Genomic DNA, 21,931 nt, shown 5'->3' with positions numbered 1-21,931 from the left:
TTCTTTCCATATTCCAGTATTTATCCATTATAAAATACAGAATGTACTTTTTTTTTTCTTCACATTTTTTTGGGGAAAAAAAAATAAAAAAAAAACACTTCTGTAATTGAAATTGCATTGTGGCTGTTCTGAAAATCTTTTTGTTCCAAATTCACATAAAAGTGCTTTTCTGTAGTAGGATCATGGGAATTACTGAGAGAGAATGCGGTAAAGTGATAGTAAATAAGAAAAAAGTGTAAAGGAAAAGCAGTACTTCCATCACCTTTGGAAGTAAGGGAAATTATGATACAATGTTTTCCTATATCAGGATATCATGAAGTAACTGAGAATGTTATAACTGTGCTGTCATCCCAGAGCTAAGTTAATTGAAATATATGTATTATTCAACAGACACAAGCTATGAAGATATTATGACTCAGTAATAATTCTGTTAAACTACAAGATATGAGCAAAAGCCTCAAAAGACTTTAGAATAAGATATAGGGATGAAGTTCTAATAAAATGTGAATCAGGATCTGCAAACTGGCTGCTGTTTTTTTCTTTGGTTCTGCAAATGGTGTGAACAAAGGAAAAACATGGTATCACAAATTGCAATGAATGAGGTGGGAAAGTGGAAGTTTGCCCTAATGTGAGGAGGCTGGCAAATGGATGATATCAATGAGGATTTTTAATAGCTGTTGCAGGAAATGCAGAAGGTAAATATTTCAGTTATTAAAATAAGAGTCATTGACATTGCAATTTACATTGGGATGTTTTAATTAAAAAAATAATAATTTTAGCTCAAAGTGAATAGTGTTGAGGCACTGATAAAATGCATTCTGCTTGTTTTATTGATAATTCTATGTAAAAACATGAAGTTTGGCATTTGCAGCTACATGAAAAACTAGGCTTCATGGAAGAACGGTAAGTATACCTGTAGGTTGGGATAACGCTAGATAAGTCTTCCAGTTCAGGCAGTTGGCAGGTGCTATCAATCAATTTAGTGTGTGATTTTTACATGGTATCCTGGTCATTGAACTATGTCTCCCATGCATCCTATGTAGCAGTCCTGAAACCGATATCCAATGGCTTGATGTAGAGGAAAATAATAAAACTAACTATGGCTATACTTTATATATATATTTATGCACCATTACATAATGAGTTTGTATTTACAATTAATTGCATTAATTCCAGGTGTAAGGTCAATCTGTACTGAAAGAAAAACATCTACTTTCCTCCCTCTTGTTTCCCAATTAAAAGAAGTGCTTTGGATTTTTTTTTGTTTGTTTGTTTTGTTTTGTTTTCAGTCACTTGATGCTTGTCTGTTTTAATATCCATCAGTATCCAATTTCTTGCAGATAATCAGAGTTCTCCCTTAACACATTCTGGAATTATATCAATCTGGAATTTGTGAAGTCAAAGGATTTTCAGCCTGAGTTTTTTGTTATTGCTTTTATAAAATTTGAATTAAGCAGCTATGGCCTTAGGGATTTTTCTGCTTGCCTTTGCAGTTGAAGGTATTCATTAATACGGTATTGTTTCACAAATATTAAGATGTTATGCCTGCAAGAGGAATCTTACTATATTTGCCTTTCAGTTACTTCCTCTGATACTCTGATCCATTGTGTGAAAGCTTAGAATGATATTTCAGATTGCAATGTTGTAACCGAACATGTTGAACAAAACAAATATGATTAATCTCTTTTTTCCTCACTTGACATAGAAGTGATTTAATTATCTTAGAACTCTGAACTCTCTTAGAATTTTTGTCTGTCCTCAAAGCAGTAAACTGGTGGCTCAAAACCTAACAGAAATAAACGTAATCTACTCTATCTTGTCTGTTTTGTTTCTCCTTCCCATTTTATGTTATTCTGGGGAGGTTTCAAACGAAAGCTCCCTGAAGTGCAGTTTGAACCAGGGTGGAAATTTTGCTAAAGAAGATTCTTGGAGCATATGAAACCTTAAGTAAGTCACTATCATCATGTTAGCAAGAAACTAGCTGAAAAGTCCTCCTTTGCTTCTGGAAAATGCTTTGTTAGTTAGTCAAAAAGAAACTAGACTTTGACTACAGTGTGAAGACTCTTCATCCAGTGCCTTTAACGTACAGAAAAGGAATGGTAGAGCAACATGTTGCCAGGCTTCAGCTAACTTGGACTAAGCCCTGCTGGTATCAGTGAAAAGGCTGTTACTAACAGTGTGGTTTGGGGCAAGTCCACCTGCTAGCCACATCTTGTGTCTTGACTTGGAAAAAACCTTCTGACCCCTCTACATACTCTGTCATGTTCTTCACCAAGCTTATTTAAATGTCACCTTTTGTATATTTAAAATAGCTCACTGTACTGTTTTTTATGTGATTAAATTTTACTGTTAAAATCACCAAGACCTCAGTATCTGTAGTTTTTGTTTTTATTTTTTTGTTTTGTTTTAAATAGACTATTTTAGATTAGATATTCATCATATCTCCACTATGCTACATTCAACTTTTCAGACAAAACAACAACAATAACAGCAGAGTCCTTGGTTTTACACAAAATGCTACTTTTATTATTTATATTATTATTTTTCTTTACTTGACTATATCGCCTCCTTCATTCATCTAGAGACAATGTTATATTCTGTTTTCATAATTTATTATTAGAATTGATGACCTTGCACTTTTAAATCATTGCATTTGAATAAAATACTAACTTGTTGGCTCTTCAGTTGCTTATTTGTCTTTTAACTACATGAGAACTGGGCATTTTTTGCAGCATTGTTAAAATGAATTCTGACTGGGTTTTCCTACAGTGTCTGAAATAGTTATAGTATGTCATAATTTCATGTCATGGTTCATCCTATAAAAGGTTTATTTTACTGGAAACATTTTGTTCAATAAATTGTGATAATCTTGGTTCGATATGAAAATATATTAACAGTAAAATATGTTTATTGATGCAAATACTGTGTAAAGATATTACCATTTAAAATCATGTATTGTTTTTTCTTATATTTTTAAAAATCGTATGCCTTTGTCTGGAGTAATGTTTCTCAAACTATATATTGCAACTGCCAAGGGAGTTATTTAAAGGTTCGTAGACCTTTTAAAAACATTAAACAAAACTTCAGATGGTACATAATTATTAATTACATTAATTGTTTGGCGGGAAGGGGGAAGCCAACTTACTAGGAGCACAATCTCAATTTCTTCAGGATTGGCAATGAGTACCTATAGGGACTTCTGATTTCCCTGTCCTGGAAAAACTGAGGCTGCTGTGAGTAAAGCCAATTATCTGTTGTCTGGTCAACTGACAGTTTGGAAAAGGGTTCCTAAACACTAATGATTCTGAAGGAGGATGGTGCATCCATGACATTTGAGAAACAGTACTTCCAAATGTATTGAAACATGAATTTTGTGACTGACATTGTGTGTTAACATTGATGCAGAGCTTTATGTGAGATATTTTTTAGGCTATTCCAGTTTTAATATGTAACTTCTAAACTTTCTTTGTCAGACTATTCCCATGGGTTAGTATTTAAATCTCTGGACCTGAAAACTTTTTATTTTTATTGCAGTTTCAGCATTCCCAATTGCCTATGACAGCCTACTAAAAGGGACTGCAGCAGAAGGAAGTTCTAGTCCTTGGAGGAGAATTAACTTGGTGATAACACTGATCTCCAAGGCATCTAGATCAGGAATACCTGAATTGGAGTTCCATGTAATTTTCTGTTCAATGTACCTGCATGGTATAATATGGTCCACCGAATGGCCTGTAGGATGAACGTGATCAGATTTACTTGCAGAAGCACAGATTGACTTGAACTGAATGGTTGAGAAGTCTCTAAATTGCAATGCAAAATGCCTTGAGGTGCACCTTGCCTGCAGGTCATATTCTGAAGGCTCTCTTTCCAACAAGGAGAGCCTGAAGACTTTGATTCCTTACAAAATGAAAGTTGAACTCCTAGAGCACAAGGTGGTAGTTACTGCAGTGCTCTCTCCATGCCTCAGTAACAGGAGAGCTCATTTGAATGCTTTAACCATGTTGCAGTTCTTTTAAAAGAACTTGCTGATTCATCAGATGAAGCGGTGATAACTATCAAAAATAGCAGTGGTATATTTATAAATTTGGATTTCTACTTTTGTTCCAGTTATGCAGCTTTTCTGCTTTTGTAGAAATGAACCAAAGAGTTGAGTCTGGCAGTGTGACCCAGGTATACTAAAGACATGAGACATCCTAGTATATTTTGGGACAGTCCCAAAGGATTGTGCTTCCTCTTGTAGGAGATTGTTTTACAGCTCCCTTTGGGAGCTCCCGGTGTGCTGGGAATATTACCTGCATTGCAGTCCTGTGAGATACCACAGTCATTTGGACTCCTACCAGTTACACTGTGATTCTCACTTCTGAAAATGTTCTGTTATTTAACCTGGGAACAGTTTGAGGGAAACCTTTTAATTCCAGAGTTCTGTGTTAACTGGATAACTTGTGTATTTCTCTAGTAGACTGAATGCCATTTCTTCCTGTGGCACCTACTGTTTTAACCACCTCACCTAGCCAAAATATAAACCAAAGTTTGCATTTCTCAAAGACATGCAAAATTCACTGATTTCCACAGTCTCCCAGCAGACTCCTCTGAAGGACAAGCCAATCTCCATAGCTGGGCCGTCTGTTCTCAGGGACTCACGAAGTTAACTGGTAGAATCCTCAGACTTCTTAAAAATCATTTTCTAGAAATTAAGCTCATCTCATTAGCATTTAAATAGTTAAGCCCGGGTATTCCAGGCTGGGAAATTCTTTACCTGTGTCCTGTGGCTGTTCAGCCCCTGATCAGGATTACTGTGGGCTCAACAACTCACTGTTAAGTCCAGATCACGGTTATGCTTGGGCACGATTTTCCTTATGTGAGAGAAAACATAAAATTTTGATTGCCGTGGCCCCTAGGGCCCCGTTTCTACTTATCAGCCTATTCATTCAGGTAAAGTAAAGGGCTGTCTTCCTCCTCAAAGTGGAGAAGAGCAAATCCATCTGCCCAGCTTATATTCCTCTTAGTGTTCCTGCAAGTATGAGCCGTGAACAACAGCTTGGGCTTAACAAGTGTAAACATGGTCTAGGTCACAAAATTCTTTTCGCTTAGAAGGAAAATTAATTCTACAAGCCACTCAGCAAGCTGCAAAGTGCACTTGTCATAAAAATGCAAGGTGTCATAAAGGAAAAACACAGCATTGCTTTAGTACGTGTTTCAAGAACATCTGTGGCTACGGTGTCACAGATGAAAATTTAAAGGATAAGGATTGTGTTCCTCTGAAAGAGTTTTCTTTGAGTTTGTTTGGTTTTTTTCCCTCAGTTTTGCTACCAACTTTAGTTTTACTTTTGCAGACTTCAGTCTTCTACTTGTTTTTTAGTGGTTGTAAAGTCTTTTACCTGTCTGGCTTTGTGTGTGTGTGTGTTTCTCCCTCTCTTCCTGTAAGTAATGGCTGTCTTTCATTGGCCTGGTTACAGAATGTTAACTCTAATGAGCAATAAAATAATTTAGCAGTATCATTGTTTACAGATGATGGATTTCTACATTCAAAAAGAACAAATTTGTTTCAGTTTATAGCTGTAGTTGTAAGGGTGGACTTGAAAAGTTTTAACAAGAAAATGTTGAGCCTACAGTTTATCATGTTTGAGATGACTAACATCTAACACAGCTCTGTTCCTAAAATACAGCAGTAACTGGTTAAAGGATGCCTGAGGTGTCCTAGGTGGCATGTGTTCTTAAAATACAGATTGAAAGAAAGTAATGCGATGGTGGGGACTTTGCTTGAGAAGCATAAATTTAGAAGGGCTCATCGCTAGCTTGTGAAAGGCCAACATTTTTTAAAAAGTTCCTGCTCTTGAACTCTTTGGTTTTTTTTTGCAGTGTAGGTATAGTACTAGAGTGTCAAGATTAATATCTAGAAGATGAGAACTGTGTTGATTTTTTTTGTTTGTTTGTTTTGTTTTGTTTTTGCACAGGAATGCCCACAGGACTGTCATAAAGTATTTTTAATAGTGCTGGCAGAAGGATCTTTCTACACACCTATTTAGTTAGTATTCAGAGCTTCTCTGCCATAAATACAATGTGAAATATGTGTCCTCCAGTAGTTACTTAGTTCAGAAATTATAGGTGTGTTGCACAGTATGTCTTCCCCAAACCTTTTTCTTCAAGGAGTTCGCTTCTAACAAGATAGAGAGGAAAGAACTCTTTCAAAGCAAAACTCAGTATTTCTTGAATATTAGATCTAGATTTTAGATGGTGTATGGAGATACTGTTACTTGCTGTTTTGCCAGTTTTCTGTTTGAGTTTAGCTATCAGACAAACCAAGGAGCATAAGACCGACGTATTATTAACCACGCTAGAGCAATCTAAGTTTGCTTCTCATTTCATTTTCCTGCATCTGCATCTATATAGAGACTGTTAGCAAATCTTGCTATAATTTCTAGTCCTGCAGTGATTTAATAAAGTCTTCAAATGGTTGGTCATTTTTTAGCTAGCCAAGGTAGTTAAGTTAAAGAAGAAAAACACATGCTTAATTTGAAGGAGAGAGAAGGATGTGATTAAGATGAAGGATCATTTTGGGATGAGAATAATAGCTAGAATGCATGATCATTCTGTGAGAAGGGTACAATTTATTCACCTGTGAGTAAACGTTACTTTGTGAGGAAGTGTTCCCAGGGGAGTGAAGAAAAATAATAATCTCCAGTTTATTCTGTCTCATAACACGTGCACTCTGAGTATGCAGTACCTGAATTTACATCATCTGCAGACATAAATTGAAGCTTTTACAGTTACTCCTTAAACTGTAGAGCAGATGGGGGAAGATGACATTCAATTTAATGCCTACTTATGTAGCTTTTAGTGTAAACAGTAGACTTTTTCTTTATAATGTTAGTTTAATTAAGGAATTCATTGGATTTTGTTTGTTATTTACTCATAAAGATTTCACCAGTGGCTCTACTGATTACTGTTTTTATGGGCATTGGCAATACTTTTGCTTTGCAAGGGGAAAAAGGGAAAGATGTTATCAGAGACAATTTTATAAGCACAATACATGTCCATTCATAGTTGTAAGCATAAGTGTTGTTTTGTGTTTTTTTTTCAGCCAATTTAAAATCACACAAAATATTAGAAATGTTAACTATTTCTTCAACTTTCTGAACTGTAGAATGTTTGTAGCTTTTTCGACTAAAAGTAGATAGTATTTAAGAGTAATAATGATTTTTTTTCCTCTCTCTCTTTTGAACCAGCCTCTTATTCCCAGAAGTCCTACAAGCAGTGTCGCTACACCATCCAGCACTATCAGCACACCTACAAAAAGAGACAGCTCTGCCCTCCAGGACCTCTACATACCCCCTCCTCCATCAGAACCTTATGTTCCCAGGTAAAAAAAAAAATAAAAAATCATTTAGGGTACTATTCATTGTCAAAAATACCTGTAAAATAACTGGTCATTCCGATCCTATCTGATCATCAGCATACCCTGCAGGCTTAGGCTGCTAATACTTCATTTTACAGGGAAACTGGTTGTTAACAGTAGATATGCTGAATCACACCCACAATAGCCTGAATCAGTGTCTTGTCTGAAAAACAGTCAGTAGCCTTTAGAAAGACAGGTTCAATACCCTGTTTTCTCAAATGCGGAATAATATATTGCCTATAACAGTGTCATTCTATTTCAAAAGAGCAAAAATGATCCAAAACCCTGAATATGTAACTACAAAGAGAGTTTCTAACTGTTGCCTTGCCTAATAACTATCATGCAACAAAGAAGGCTGAGCTAAAAGAAAGAAACTTTGCAATTTCAATAATAAGAGTAATTGCTTTGTTCTTCCATACTGATTTCTTTTTTAGATATATTTGATTTGTTAGTGTTAGAGCAGTTTGCATTTTAGTGTGGTTACCCTACTGTATTCTGCAGTGGCCACACTGCTCCCTGTAGTTATGTTTGCTACTCTGACTTGTCACCTGGAACAGGTGTTCTTATCTCTCCCTCCAAGACTCTGGGCTTGCTGAGCCAGAAAAGCAACAGATTCTTCTTGCAGATTCATTAACCTACCCTCACACGATCTTAGAGGATTCAATATAATTTTATAATGTACATGGATGTTGCTTTCCTAAAATTTTGACAGAATTATGGCCTATAAATGCATCCATAGGTACATCAGTAACCCTGTAAGTATGTCAGTAACCAACCAGAGACCTAGGGATGTATAAAATAGGGATCAGTATTTTTAATGTTTCCATATACAGGATGTCCAGTCAATGTATTTTTAAATTAATTCTTGCTTTTCTTTTAGTTAGCTTTCTTGAAAAAGTTGTAAGAGCAGCATGTCCTTTCTTGTACCTAAGTTTCCTGTACCTGAAGTTCTGATACCCGATTTTTTCTTAGGCTCTCATATCAGTAACTGCTAGCCAATTAATAAGATGTATGACCTGATGATGACAAGACTTTCCTGGGGGCTATCCAAGAATTAGGAAGATGGCAAATTAAGTTGCCTAGTGGGGAGGAGAAGTCGTGATTCTTTGATAAATTCTTGCTCTTCAGAGATACAAAAAACCTTCCAGGGCAAAAAGGTGACTTTCCACTTCATGATTTAGATGATGCCTTAGGCCTTCCATGAAGCCATAAGCTGAGTCTTATGTTCCTTCTTCATCCTTGCTTTGTCTGCTGCCTGGTCTGCTTTTATTTCTGAGGAAATTAAAAAAAAAAATGCAGAAAGCAACCCCAACCAAAACACAGTCTTTGATTTCTCTTCGATCAATGTAGTTGTATAGTAAAGACCTGTCACTCTTCAAACTGGAACTGTACTGTCCTAAAAAAAAAGTAGTGCTTTTGTACTGCTACTGATCATGTTTACTGCTACAAAAATACTTTTGTTATTTCAGATCTTCATTACGAATTTTGACTACTTATTAATAATACGTCTTAACTCACAATGTTTAATGCACTAGTTTGGAGCAATTCTGATTAAATATTATAATACATATTAATATAAGGTGCAATCATACAGAGAGAATATGTAGTTTTGAACTTTTTTTTGCCAGCTTAATCCTAATGGACTACGGTTCATTTCACAAACCTGTCACATACAGTACAGAGTTTCTGAATGATCTATTTTGGCATTTCATCTGTTCTTTTGGTCCATGATTAACTATATTTAAGCATGTCTTTATTTTGGGTATTATCAACTGTTCGATATCTGTTTTTCAGTTTGTTGTTGCTGTTCCAAGGGGGAATGAAAAAAAAAATAAAAAAAAATCCACAAACTCTTGTTTCTGGAATAGAGTAGAGGATTGATACTTTGATGTAAGTTGTAAAACCCTGAAGCCATGTTACACTGATAATCCAGTATACAGATACTACATCCACAGACACTACAGCTGCCAGCATAACCACACAAAAATGGCATGAGAAAGTGGAACCTACCCTTTCTTTGTGCCAGTTACTGACAACTGCAGGTCGTAAATTAGTGCCTGGCCAAGTCTGTTGAGTGTCTTTGGGGGGAGAGAGCTAAATCCTGCGCCTCCAATGGACTGCAGTCAAGGTTATTTACCTGGGGGCTCTGCACTTCCCTTAACACTGACAGTGAAGGTCATTCCAGGGCTATCTGTCTGTCCTCCTTGTCATGGAGATCTCTTTGTACCAGTCCATGAGTGGTAACAGGAGACGCTGCCCATGGAGGTCATATGTATGCATCCTGCTTCTTCCTGATGGTAGCTGAAGCATGGATTAACATCTGGCTGTTCTGCGTCAGTCTCCATCATTTTACCTGCTGGCATCCCTCAGCACCATCACCAGAGAGGTCTTCCCATGACAAGCTTACAGCCCTAGTGGGCCTGTGCCAGTCCCACTCCCTAACACAGCACCATCCCTACTCTGGGAAAGGCTAGCAGAGAGAGCGTAGTGGCTGGTGGGGGTTTCTGTTGCTCCGGTGTCACTGCCAAGCCAGGCTGGCCCTGTGTCATCCTCTGTGGCTGCCTGGATCCCAAGAAGGGTCTTTTCTATATCCTCATGCAGAGTCTCAGGGAGCCAAGGGAAATATGGGTCAGCATGGTGCTCAGCTTAGTACTCACACAGTGGTCCAGAGGGGCAGAAGCTCTCCAACACGGCCATGAGGCCCCAGCTACTCTCTTAGCAGCCTCCCTTGCATTTCTCTTCTCAAAAATTATTGTCTGATTAGGCCTTTTGCAGCCATTTTCATCCCTACCAGCAGTTTGGAAGTGAAGCAGTGGGAAGGAAAAAGTGATCTGGTTGGTGAAGTGAGTGCCTTGCAATGCATTGCTATCCTCGTACAACAGCTCATGATAGGTTCCACACACCCTTTCTGGCACCACATGGACATACCTATACAATTCTGAGGCCTCAGTGGACTTGTACTAGACTGTGTCAAATGTCTGTACATCATTGGTCCCTGATTATTTTTGTTTTGGGGTTAATTTGTTAGGAACCAGATTGAATTTGTCTGTGCTTATCATTTAACCATGTTTTAAAACTATCTGATGCAAAATGAAAGCATGAAAGAGTAAGATCAACATTATTTCCTCGCCCTAATTCACAAAATGCTAGTAGCTTCTGAAGAAAATCGACATAGAAAGAGTAGCTGCAATTCACCTTTATTTGAATGATTCTTTTCAAGAGAAACTGTTAAAATTCAGTTCCATTACAGTAATGGAAGCAAATAAGCAAAGGTGTGTGAGATAACTACCATATACATACATATATGTGCATATGCAATGTATGAGCCTGATTTTGACGATATCTATTTGCAACTTATATGAAATCTTGACATATTCCCATTTTTTACTGAAATATTCACATTTTTAAAAGAAATCAAAGTCTTATCCCAATATATTATAAAACTTTCTTGTTTATTAAAGGGACGAAAAGGGAAATCTCCCATGTGATGATGTCGGCAGACATATAGTAGGCAAACCGGTTCATACAGGATCCGAATCTCCAAACTCATTTCTTGACCAGGAATATCGAAAGCGCTTTAATGTGGTTGAAGAAGATGCGGTTTTATACTGCTACGAGTATGACAAAGGAAGAACAAGTGGTCCTGGAAGGAGGGAGAGCACACCAACATATGGTATGGCGTTGATCTGATAACAATAATCACCATTTGTTTTAAGATTTCTTCATGCGTCTGCTTTTGTATTTAGGCGTGAAAATAATTTCAGTGGCTATTAAATTTGCTAAGAATTCTGTACAACTTCAGTTTAATTTCAACCGAAGAGCTTATTCAAACATTTATTCTCCAGGTTATTTTCCCTTTGAATCTACTGGAACTCTTGCTTTACCTAGTAACATATTTCGGCTTTGGACTAGGAAAATTGGTTTTCTGTTGCCAAATACAGAACTGTGCAATGGTAGAGTTGTTAGAAGAAAATGAAGAGGAAATCTCATTTTTAAAAAAGTTATTTTGACTACCGTGGTGTTAGTTCAGCACACAGTTGAATGTTCTTTCACCCCATTTGCTATGTTATTTCAATTATTAAACTGAGCATAAACTGCATGTTGGAGTTATTATAGTAATCCAGACATCCCTTTGAGAAGAAGACAGACTTAATTTATGAGGAAGCATATATTTGGTACATCGTACAGTCAAGCTCCAAAATCGCTTGGGAACCTTGATACAAATTGAGCTTGAGCTGTGTAAATTATCCTCAGGACTTGGAGCAATATGCTTGCACAATCTTAAAGGATGTGGTTTCATAAAATACACCTGTTCGACACAGCCATACAATTGTGCTGCAAAATCCTCAGTATCCTTTTGAGTTTGAAGTGTTTTCAGGTGTTTTCTAACCATGCCTATACTGTATGAAATAAATGCTAAATGTTCAAAGTTGATATATTAATTTTATTACTCCTGTATCTCAACTATTACACTTGGTGTCTGTAGTCAGTTCCATTAACAGAGAGGTTATCTGTTCCAGATGTTAAATTTAATACTAGTGGTCTAGAGGGAAGAAGAACGCATTCTTTGTTCAAGGACTGCTGAATCCATTATTTTATTACAGGATAGCTTTTGTAGCCTTTTTCCCAATTATCTGAAAAGGTTAGAATACATAGATAAAAGACTACTGAAAATCAGACATTATTTAACACGTTTATTATACAGCATTTCACTTTTGATCTCACTTCTTTTTTAATGATTTCACACCACAGAGTCCATTTTCACTTAAGTATATTTTCTAAAAATATTACCATTTCAACATTAAATCCTGAAGTTCCCCACATGGCATTTGTTAGCACAAGATTTGTGGCTAGACATGACCTTAGAATTTCACAGAAGTCTGGAAAATGAAAATAACACCATTCTGGCTTATGGTGGCCCATTAAAGAAGGTCAAATGGAGTTCCAAGGCCTAGAGAAATAATTGTTTTCAACATATACTTATTAATTATATGGCGGCATTAATTTTTTTTGTTTAATGCTTCTTAGCCCTCTTTCATGAGGGCGCTCCATGATTTCCTTTTTATGTATTTATTGGCTTTTTAACACTGTTAACCAATAGACTTCTTTCATATTCTTATGCGCTTTCAGCTGTTGTATAATTGTTTCTAGTTGGCCTCAGAAAGATTCAGTTCACATCCTAGTGAAATTTTCCTGAATGTAGTCATCAGGGAAAACAGATTTAGAGGGGACAAGTGGAGATTACTAGTGGTAGCAGACAAATGAAACTCAGTTTTGAGGAAAGAAACAAATTTGGTCATTGCAGTTTTATTGCCAGGTACAAAAAGCATGCACTTTGAACACCTGGAGATATTATGGAAATTTTGTTATGGCTATAGCTTTTTGGTAACAGTCACACTTTATGCGATTTTTTTAGTTTTTGTATCTTTTCAATTTTGCAAGTGCTTTCTGTAGGATACTGTGAATTCAGACTTACATAGAAGATTGTATTTCTAGAAAAAGTGGCCATTAAGTTACTTCTTATCAAGGATACATGAGCCTAATATATCCACCCTCATGAAATGACTTCTTAATGATGTGCTTTAAATCTCACTCAGACTTAAAAATGTGCCCATAAATAATAAAATAAATGATAAAAAGTTAAACATATACATGTTTTTCCCAAGTAATTATGTATATGTGAACTGATCTTGTGGTCTCTACACATTTTTAAAGAAATTATTACAATACCTTAGCAACTGAATAAAAAACAATACAGCCTTTTACCATTATGCTGCATGCTTGCTGTGTTTCCAATGGATGCCATACTTAGATAGATAGATTGACATGTCTAAATGTTTGTTTTCATTGTAACCAATTGTCTTTTTCATTGTATCATGGGTTTAACATAAAAAATGCGGAATAAGTATGGTCACCTTTATGTAGTGGGTTTTCTACTAAATAATTAACAGGACTTACAATTTTCTTTTTTTTTTTCACTAAGCTCTGATACTTTTTGAAACAAAATATTTTTCCAACTTTTATTTTCTGCGACCAGTAGATTGATTTTAAAAAAGAGCAAAGGCTGGCCTTGTTTCTGAAAACATTTTGTTTTCAGTCTGCCAGATATTGTGCCATATTCTATTTTTCTGTTTTAACATGCTGTTTAACTTGCTAAAAACTACAGATCACTTTAAGCAACCCCACTAAGTTGCATGGCACATTTTCACTGAATTTCTAACTGTATTTGTAGAATTCTTAAGCAGAAATTATGGTTCATAGCATTTTTAAAAATCAATTCTGCAGCTTCCAAATCAAAATGTAAGATACAGTAGTTTTCAGCTTTTCTGTCACTTGCTAACATCAAGTTACTACGTATTGTTGCTAACAACACTGATTTCAAATCAAAGTGAATTTTCCAATAGTAATATATTTTGCTTTCTGTAGAGGAAACGCCACAAAAGAAACTATAGAGGTTTTCTGTTTCCTTTCTTATTCAGTCACTAACAGATATCTTAAACCTCCCAGCAAACATGCTATTTGTGAAGATACTTTAGCAATGTGGACATATTTATTTTGCCAACAGTTCATTCCATATATGCATTAAAACAGTTCTCTATATGTGTGCGCCAGGGGCTTCTAGAATAATAAATAGATATTGTTCAGTGAAAACTAAACTAAGTAATTTCAGTGTGTTTCTCAGTCTCAAACATCAATTTGCTGATGATTTTGTAGGGCACTAGATTTCTTTTCTGAATTTTAAAAAAAAAAACAATTAAAAAATCCATGATGTACTTTCAGCTTCTTCTTCTTCTGCTGTTAAAGAAAACAGAACTCCTATCTCAGTCTCTTGTTCACAGGCTATGCTAGATCCTCTTTCAAAAGCAGCACTGTAGAATAGCATCTTAACACAATTTCTTCTTTCTCTCAAAGAATGTTAGTTTAATACTGCATTATGGTGCATGATCTCAATTTTTTCCTCTGTTTCCAGGGAAACTAAGGCCTATTTCTATGCCAGTAGAATATAACTGGGTGGGGGATTATGAAGACCCCAATAAAATAAAAAGAGATAGTAGGAGAGGTAAGTGATCTGGACACACATCTTGTACAAGGCATTATGGGTTTTATCATGCTTTAAGACATGATAATATATAGTTCAAGCTCTCATTTTGCTGCTTGCTTAGATAATTGTTTAAGTGGACCTGTTTTAGGTTCTTCCATTATGTACGTTTATTTTTTCTCAGTGCCTCTATTAGGACTGAGGACTGCTCAACCAGACAAAAGAAAGTCATGATTGCAAAATCATGCAGTTTGGCTTAACTTCATATTGGCATTTCACTGTTTCAGATGTTCATTTTGAAATTGGCCTTATTTTTTTGTAATACCAGAGGACAAAAATTCATAGTTATTACTGTTATATATTGTTATGCTTAAATGGGAATTATATTAAACTTCTCTGTCTTCATGAGTTTTTTGTTGTTGGCAGTGATGCTTATTTTTGGATGAAAAACATTCTAGAGAAGTATGGTGTTCACTTCAAAACCATAGAGGATAAGTTCTTCAAGCTCTGTTTTATGAGACTCAACTGTGCAATTTCACATACAAAATGATAACCTCTAAGCTAACTGTTATTTCTCGGGAGCAAGATGTTACAGTGATGGTAGATATTTCCATAAACACATTAACACACAATTTCAGTAGGGATCAGAAAAGGAAAGTGTTAGGAATTAGTAGGAAAAGAATATGAGACAAATCAAGAAGTATTCTTGTGCTGCTGTGTAAGTTCTTGTACATGCTGGATATGTGTGCAGTTCTGGTCTCTCCATCTCTTAAGAAAACAAAACAACAGTAGAATTGAAGAAGGTTCAGGGAAGGACAACAAAAATGATCAGATGTATAGAGTGGCTTTCAAACAAGGTTAGGTTCAGTAGGCTGGACATCATCAGTTTAGGAGAGTGTAGGAAGGATACAATAAGGGTTTATAAAATCTTGTATAGAATCAAGTAGATAGGTTTGTCACTGCTTTTTCTGAAATGACCTGAGAGGCATCAAAAGGTTCCATCAGGTGCTGGTTAAAAAGAAGAAGAGCTGGCTCCTCATACAGTTTTGGTTCAAGCTAAGGAACCTAGTGAAAAGAGCCTGTGAATACTAAGTGTTTACATGAATACATGGGAAGATCAGACAAGTTCATGAAAGGCGTATCTGCTAAGGTTTCCTAAATTCATAAACATTGCTTCTGTCTGAGAAGATCCCTCAGCTAGAAGCTGATAGATGCTAGGGAACATATGGATGATTCAGTGAACAAGCTCAAGTTACGTGTAAATGTATGGCACTGTAGTCAAGTATATTCATTTAAAACCTTTTTTTTTTAAAAAAAAAAAAAAAAGAAAAGATTACAGAGATAATAATGTGTGCCATTGTTGATTTTTGAAAACTTCAAGACATTTATTCTTCATCTTCTTTTCCTTTCATTGTCAAAGAAACCGGAAACCTGTAAGAATCATGAATTTTCCCTACAAAAAGATTCATCATTTTCTTCTTATATACAGACCAAAGAAGCAAATAGATTTTGTTAATGAAGTGGTCTTGAAGACTTAAAATTGACAGTAGATCTTAGCAAGAGTATTATATGTTTTGTAAGGGGGATTATGATACATAAAAATTTACAGTAATGTTTTGCATTACTTTTCTTTCAACAGAAAATTCATTGCTTCGCTATATGAGCAATGAGAAAATAGGCCAAGAAGACTACATGTTTCAAAGGAATAGCAAAAAGGATACTGGGAAAAAATCGAAAAAGAAGGGAGACAAGGGTAATAGTCCAAGTCATTACTCATTGTTGCCTAGTTTACAAATGGACTCGTTGAGACAAGACGTCATGGGCACACCTGGACCAGAGACCACTTTGTACCACGTGAGTAAAAATAACATTAACAAAAGTTGTTGCTCTATGTTTGTGATGAGAGACTGTCTTATTTTTATAGTTGCGTTGAAGCCTTTTTTGGATTGCTGCTCTTGCACTGATTTTTGTTCTTCTGAAAAAAAACTATATCCCAATGAAATATTTTAAAATACTTTAAATTGCTGTTACAAATGTAGGATGGAGAGCTATAACTATGTTTTATCTTCTGTAAGTAGAAGATGTTGTGTTTGAAATGGAGTGTGGTATCTCTGTGTTGACTGATTTGCTGCTGATGGAAAGGGAAGAAGCAGCAATCTGACTGGCTGGAAAGCTTCTTTCCAGCATCTATGTCACTGCAATATGCAAAGTTGCATTAGATAACCCCTTTGCTACAGGTATTCAAAAGGCAGGAAGACTTGTGAGAGGTCTTTGTTTTTCCTTTGAAGGAAGAGACTCTCTAACACGTGTAATTGCTCTTAACATATAGATCTTAATAACTGAGATTTGAAGGAAGAGATTCTCCTGACTATGATGTGAAAGGAAAATACCAGTAACTTGCTAGTTTTTGACTGTGTTGAGAAAATGGGGATTAAAGGTCACAACATATTTTAGATATGATATTGTGTTCATCCCATAAAAGAATTTATGTTTTCAGATCTCAATAAAAGTTGTCATTGTAGAGTAATACATGCATTGTAGTTGTACACCAAAACAATAGAAATAACCAGAGCTACTTTCATAGAGCTACCTTCATTCTCTCTTCAAAGAGAATGTTATTTAGATTGCCAGTGTCTAAGGGAGGCAGCAGTTGGGCTTGTCAGGGACTTTGCTGTGAAAAACTGGCAGGTGTAGCTTCACTCTGAACCTGTAAGAGACAGGTAACTTCTCTCTTAGAAGCGATATAAAACTGCTAGAGATTATTATATTATAGTTGGTGTAGGTTAGTTGAAAGTAATATAGCTTTTTTATTCCTTTAGACCATTTCAATGGTTGGTCCACTGGCTTCTAAAACTCCTTTTTGCACTAAAGTGGATAAGTAAGTCTGATAAATTTCAGAGATGTCATTTAGTATTAAAAGTAGGTACTTGTGGTGTACTTCAATTAGATCAGATTCCCAGATGCCAGAATGCTATTGGCTTTCTTTTTTATTTATTGTAATTTATGGTGATAAGCATTTTTTCTCATATTACTATTTTCAATAGCTTTACACTCTTTTTGTAAGTTGGAAATCTCGTAGTGGGGAGATGTCTATTTGCAAAGGCAAACTGATGTGTGGTTGCCTAATACATGAGGCAAAGTAGTTTGCAAGTGTCACAAAACTGCCATCCTTGCAATGCCTGCTGTCCTTTCTATAAGGAATCTAATCTAATCAGTCCAAGAGATCTTGAAATCAAATATTTACAGAGGAAAATAGAAAAGTTATTTGTGTAACATAGTTCTTCCACTCTGTAAAGAAGAGTGTGGTAAATTCACAATACTTTTCACTTTTTGAGAGAATACTCTCCTCCAACAGCATTTATTTGTTAGTACGTGTTAAATTTCTCACACTGCAATGGGAGAAAACTTTTTAAGGTGTCATCTTTTTTTTTCCTTGCTCACCTCTATTACCTCAGTTTCCATATTCTGTATAAATAAATGATATACAAATGAACTGTAAAATTCTTCAAAATTCTTGTGTGAAATTTACTTAAGAGTAGCAAACTTAGAATTAAGAACCAATATTTTTCATGTAGGTTGGATACCCATCTGCAAAATACACCTTAAATGTTAACCCCACAAGTTCCACCACCATATGATAATAATTATTGTTTTCTGTTGCAATTAATGGATGGCTCTATGATGCCATTAAATCTTTAGCATCATTTTGCAATTTTAATGGGAGTTTAACTACTTGTAAAAATAAACAAAGGCTGTTTGTTTTTCAAAATGCAAATTGGTATTGATCTGCTAATTGGGTTTGAAGTGAAATGTGTAAAGTAAACAGAAAGAGGAAGCTTGGGCCATTGATTTGTCCTCAAGAGAAATGGGAAGGAGCTCTTCACAAAGCATTCACAACCCTATAATGTCCTATCACTGGAAGCCAGCCGGCTGCCACCATGCAGTGCAATACGGTTACATTTTTATGGTGGTGGCACCCAAGCGTACTGCCATGAGAAACCCTAATCTAGTTTGCAGAAGGGACTACATGTCTTTGCCACAAAGCAGAGCCTATTTACACTCTGGTCTGAAATAAGCAAACATAGAAGGGATTTCTGAATATACTGTAAAAGCATAGAGCATAATAATTTGCTTTTCAGAATTTCTGTTACTAATGATAAAGAAAAGAATAGGAGATAAATACAGAGAGAACTAATAATTGCTGCAGATGAGCTGAGAAACAAGACTATAAGGAGTCCACACCAGCAAACAGGGGTTTTGTAATAAATTGTGCAGATTTTTTTTTTTAAACTTTAAATACACAGTTCAATGAGCAGATAAGGAGCGAAGTAATACAGATAAAACCCAAGGAGCTCATGTCTGACTGTAGTATAATTTTATGAAATTATAGACAACAAATAGGAGAAGGGAAACATATTTAATGTTTAAATTTAAAATAGTATCTTGGAGATTGCTAAACATTGTCCTATTAGAAAATTTTGGTTTTATTTTTAACATCAGCTACCTAGTTTTCACAAAAATTTTGACTACCTGGAAATGGGAGCTTCTGGATGAGCATGAGTGCAGTGCAAGAGGAATGGTGGTAACTCCAAAAACTGCATTAATAGTAGTGAAAGAGTTGCTGTAGATGAACTTGAACCTATCTCCTTGGCAGTGCCTAAGTCATTAGTATTAGGTCCAACTACTAGAGAATACCATGCATATTAAGTGGCTACAATCCCTGGTGTCTCTTTATGTTAAAAGTTTTCACCTGTTAGTCTGTGTTTACCTGGCTTTTATGTCCAATCTTAGATATAGCTGTGCCTTTGTCCTCTACGTTTATGGGTCTTTTGTTACCAAATTTCATCTCCCAGTGTAGAAACTGACAAGTTCTAATCAAATCACTTTGTAGCCTTAGCCTTCTTTTGCTTAAAAGAAATAGAATATCCATCCTGGATTTGTTATCAGAGTGTTTTCACAACCTTTCGTTATTCTCATAATTCTTTCAACTCCTCATTTTTCATCCCAATGGATCCTAAGTATCTTAAATGTCCTTCCTAAAGTTTGTATGCCAGAACAGGACATAAAATTCTAGGAGCGAACCAGATAGAAAGATAATGTGTCCTTCCTATTCCCACTCACTGCCTCTCTTTTTAAAAATTTAAAGGACTGTTTACCCATTTTAACCATAGACTTGGAATAGGAGCATGTTTATTACCTGGTTTTATTTTTTACTATTATATCACTTTTCCAAATCACTGATTTGCAAGATTGGTATTCCCAATCCAGTTATTTAAGTCTTGCATTCTTTGTTCTTGTATGCTTGGTATGTTGAAACATAGAACTTCTTGGGTGCCCTTGCTGAATAATCTGTGATTCTGAAGCAGCCCCAAGCATGAAATATCAGAGAGTAAGGGCTCTGGGTCCCCAGGTGTGTCTTTGTGATTCCCCAGTCTGTAGCATGGAGTACTGAAGCTATAGCAGTCTGGGGTCTCCTGTGGAATGGAGCTTCTGAAACCTTTGATTTGAAATGATGGAAGTTCTGTGTGAAATTAAACACATACACACACTTCGGTGTTTTTTTCTCTATTTTCTTTTCTCTTTCTCTCTCTCTTTCTTTTTCTGAATTCCCTGGAACACAAACCATGCAGCTCACTCAGCATTCAGATCTCATCCATGTCTTTCACCAGTCTTCAGTTGTGTGTTACCTTTATTCAATAATCACTTCATTCTTCTTGAGTCTCTTAATATAGATGTTAAATAATTTTGGATTATTCAGTTAATCATGAATTCCTATTTACAATTCCAGGTCTCCTTCCTTTTGAGTTTTGTAGCCATTTACATGTGCAGGCTGATTACCTTTTTAGCTGTGGCAGTTTTCTGCAGAAAAGCAGCTTTTACAATTACGCTGACTTCAACTCCTTGCTTCTACTGCTTTTATAAATGGCTCTGAAAAGAAAAATCTTTGATCAAAAAACTACCCTGGTGAATTAAATTACCACAACAGAAGTGGTATGTTTTTTGTTTTACAAACAAAGTGAAGGGCGTTAAAAATTTTTTTGCTGTGGTAATTTAGAAGTGCGTGGTTATTGTTTATTTGCTGAAAGTTGTCATCTGAAAGATGCCAGCTGATTCAAAGTGTGTTTGTTATATTCTGAAGTGATCACAAGAATATGGTAGCCTATCATTTTCTTGAATGTCAGTATACTAAATTTGCATAAAATTACTAGTTTTAGGAATTTTGTTTATGTCATTGACCTGCATTGACAATCAAAAACTCTGGTCAAGGGAGCATTTCAGTTATGACCTTGAAAAGTGAACTGCATCTAGCTATGTCCACTGAATATAAACAGTATAAACTGATATAAACAGTATAAAAGCAAAATAAAAACTATATTGTATTCTCGTGTCTACTTACAGTATTTTTAATCCTCGTTTACAAAATCTCTTCACCACTTTGCTTTGTTTTGTTCTCCATTCCAGAAAACACTTCCAGCATACATTGATATCTTGCCAAGTTGTTGTTTTTGCATTATATTTTTCCTCCTCAGTACTGCTGAAGAACTACCAACACAGAGAGTTAATGTTTTTTATTAAGCCAAGGCAAACTGTTTGAGCTGCTGCTAATCTAGTGTGCAAGCAGGTGTTCAAAATGATCTATTGTTGTAGATACAAAATGGTGCAGTTAAAATTGTCTTGGACCTTTGGGGCACAAGAGATGAAAGCTCTGACACATGATTATAGTTTTTTAAGTTCATTATATTATTCTGTATAGGAATTTCCTTAGTGCATTGTGCTTTGTTTTTGTTACAGAAAAATAATATAGTTATTTAGGAGGGAGATTGTGTCATGAGTCAGAAGAAGTTCTGCATCAAGTTAATAATAATAAGCTCCTTTCTAGATTCATACACCTTTCTGTTAATCTAGAAACAACACTGCTATGGGAAGAGCAGGTTGCAGCCTATAGCAGGGGGTTATACAAGAAAAAGCAACCTTGCTTACAAACTTTTTCCCAACCTATGCCATATTATTGCCCTTCTCCCCTGACCCCTCCTGCCTGCTCACTTCTTTGTATGTATTAAACAATACCTGATGACTTACTTGTCACGGGAAAAGTAAACCAAAAGGTGTTTTAAGCTTCTCATTTTGCAGATAACCAGATAAAAATTGTTTAACCCAGGAACTATAGTAATTTTCATGGTCATTTTAATTGTATGTGAAAACAGTTAGTTTAGTAGCAAGATGTACAATTTAAAGATCACACATCTGGAACCAGGTGGTTCAGGAACAGGTGCAGGAAAGAAATTAAGGATTTGTTTGAGAGGAATTTTGCTGAAGATACTTTTCAGAATCATGTACATATGTATACATGCATTATCTTTAATATTTCAGTTTTAAATGAAGAATAAAATGAAAGTAATCAGTATTTTTTTTTTCCTGCAAATTCAATGAAATTTATACATATTCAGCAAACTTACTTTTCTCCTCTTTAGGAATATACAATTATCCACATGGTT

General features: G+C 35.6%; 1 protein-coding gene across 11 annotated transcripts in view; it reads left to right on the top strand.

Annotated features, from left to right (window-relative positions):
• Positions 1-21,931, top strand: part of CNKSR2 (connector enhancer of kinase suppressor of Ras 2) — a 219,597-nt gene that overhangs the window by 123,449 nt on the left and 74,217 nt on the right. For 9 of the 11 annotated variants that reach the window (XM_048066777.2, XM_066980934.1, XM_048066773.2 and 6 more), the window contains 4 exons: positions 7,227-7,360; positions 10,858-11,069; positions 14,367-14,456; positions 16,075-16,289. In XM_048066777.2, the coding sequence (XP_047922734.1) occupies positions 7,227-7,360; positions 10,858-11,069; positions 14,367-14,456; positions 16,075-16,289 (651 nt within the window). The remainder of the gene's footprint in view (positions 1-7,226; positions 7,361-10,857; positions 11,070-14,366; positions 14,457-16,074; positions 16,290-21,931) is intronic. The other 2 variants (XM_048066776.2, XM_048066774.2) reach the window with 1 other exon arrangement.

Source organism: Anser cygnoides, chromosome 1 (genome assembly GCF_040182565.1).
Source record: "Anser cygnoides isolate HZ-2024a breed goose chromosome 1, Taihu_goose_T2T_genome, whole genome shotgun sequence".
In the NCBI taxonomy this organism is placed as follows: Eukaryota; Metazoa; Chordata; class Aves; order Anseriformes; family Anatidae; genus Anser; species Anser cygnoides.
Note: the sequence above shows the minus strand (reverse complement) of the source record. Positions and strands in the feature narration are given on the sequence as shown.